The following is a 1,906-nucleotide window of genomic DNA, read 5'->3' as shown; positions in this document are numbered from 1 at the left end:
CAGGGACAGACTCTGTAGCAGCAGGCTCAGACTCAACAGGACTTTCAATTGAATTATTTTTCAGTGAAATGAAATGGAGCCAAATGTCTTTGTCTTTGTCTCTCTGTCTGTTCATTCAGAGATGTCTCAGGAAGGTGAAAGTCCTGTTGAGTCTGAGCCTGCTGCTACAGAGTCTGTCCCTGCTCAGGAGACAGGTAACACCTGAACACACACCTGAGACCTGAACACACACCAGTCTCAGCTGGGTCTCAGCAGTCATGTGTATTGTGCTCAGTGTTAGTGTCTCTGACAGACAGTGACACAAAGGCAATGAGACAATGAGACACTGAGACACTGAGACGTAGATACAGTGTGATCACTGCGCTGTGAAGTGTGTGTGTAATGTGTGTATTACTGTCTTGTGTAATGTGTGTAATTGTGTTGTGTAATGTCTTCTTCTCCTGCAGAAATGTCGGCTGCTGACTTTGCTGGTAAGTTTCGTCTCTCACTGTTTGACTGTAGCTGATATGTTCAGGGTCCACTAAAACTCACAGACAAAGACAAAGACAGTCTGTCTGTCTCTGGGGACATAAAGGACGTGTTGTCTCATGGTCACAGATTGGAGATAAAAAGGGAAAACCAGCAGAGACTCTGTCTCACACACACACACACAAACACACACAGACACACACACACAGACACACACAGACACAAACACACACACACACACACACAGACACACACAGGTAAATGTGACGTGAATCTGCTGCTGTCCAATCAGAGCGCTGTGGGGCGGAGCCTCAGGTGGGTCCCTGCAAAGCAGCGTTTCAGCACTGGTACCACGACCGCCAGATAGGAAGCTGCCAGCCGTTCATCTACGGAGGCTGCAAAGGAAACAAGAACAACTACCTCAGCAAGGAGAGCTGCACGGCTACCTGCACAGGTGAGTCATACACCTGTCTGTACCTGCACAGGTGAGTGTCACACACCTGTCTGTACCTGCACAGGTGAGTATCACACACCTGTCTGTACCTGCACAGGTGAGTCATACACCTGTCTGTACCTGCACAGGTAAGTGTCACACACCTGTCTGTACCTGCACAGGTGAGTGTCACACACCTGTCTGTACCTACACAGGTGAGTAACTTTACTGTGTGTCTGTCGTCCTGCAGTGACAGTTATTCCGTCCTCTGAGAAAGTGGCTTCACCGGAAGGAGTTCAGGTGTCTGCAGAGTACGCAGGTAAGACCTGATCAATAACCATCACCAGTACAGACTGGAAACTGTCTGTGTGGACAGTCAATCCAGTAAACATGTGGACGGTGTCTGTCCTCAGGTGACTGCATGGCAACCTCTGACCCCGGGCCTTGCCGTGCCGCCTTCCCCATGTTCTACTACGACCCGAAAACTGCCACCTGTCAATCATTCATCTACGGTGGCTGCCGCGGTAACAAGAACCGCTACGGCACCAAGGACGAGTGCATGAGACACTGCAGCCAGGACGGTAAGTACATACTGGGGGACAGACTAGGAGGCAGACTGGAGGACAGACTTGGGGACAGACAAGGGGACAGACTGGAGGACAGACAGGGGGACAAGCCAAGTCAGTTTTATTTCTATAGCTCATTATAACAAATCACAGTTTGCCTCAGAGGGCTTTACAGCAGGCACCATCCCTCTGCCCATACACCTTCACATCCATTAAGGAAAAACTCCCCAAAAAATCTTGTAATGGGGAAAAAATGGTAGAAACTGCAGGAAGAGCAACTGAGGAGGGATCCCTCAAACGAACCGAAGCTTCAGGACAGACACTTCACTGATAGTGGAGGCATGACTCATAATAAAAGCAGTAGAAGGTCGTGTCGAGCAGGATCACGGCATCAGTGTAACCATGACCCACAACACAGGCACAGCCTCTGACAGGATCA

At 49.6% G+C, this 1,906-nt stretch overlaps 1 protein-coding gene across 1 annotated transcript; it reads left to right on the top strand.

Annotated features, from left to right (window-relative positions):
* The first annotated feature begins 116 nt into the window (after positions 1–116).
* Positions 117–1,900, top strand: LOC121964570 (kunitz-type protease inhibitor 2-like). Its single transcript, XM_042514774.1, has 5 exons — positions 117–194; positions 447–470; positions 761–922; positions 1,152–1,220; positions 1,315–1,900. The coding sequence occupies exons 1-5, from the start codon at positions 122–124 to the stop codon at positions 1,608–1,610; spliced, it is 624 nt and encodes a 207-aa protein (XP_042370708.1). The 5' UTR covers positions 117–121; the 3' UTR covers positions 1,611–1,900.
* Positions 1,901–1,906: the final 6 nt, after the last annotated feature.

Source organism: Plectropomus leopardus, unplaced genomic scaffold (assembly GCF_008729295.1).
Source record: "Plectropomus leopardus isolate mb unplaced genomic scaffold, YSFRI_Pleo_2.0 unplaced_scaffold1610, whole genome shotgun sequence".
Lineage (NCBI taxonomy): Eukaryota > Metazoa > Chordata > Actinopteri > Perciformes > Serranidae > Plectropomus > Plectropomus leopardus.
This window is presented reverse-complemented; position numbering and strand designations above follow the sequence as displayed.

Coding starts and splice junctions, on each gene's coding strand:
- LOC121964570 (XM_042514774.1), top strand. CDS start 122: ATGTCTCAGGAAGGTGAAAGTCCTGTTGAGTCTGAGCCTGCTGCTACA. Junction 471..760: donor GTCGGCTGCTGACTTTGCTG/GTAAGTTTCGTC, acceptor CTGTCCAATCAG/AGCGCTGTGGGGCGGAGCCT. Junction 1,221..1,314: donor GGTGTCTGCAGAGTACGCAG/GTAAGACCTGAT, acceptor GTCTGTCCTCAG/GTGACTGCATGGCAACCTCT.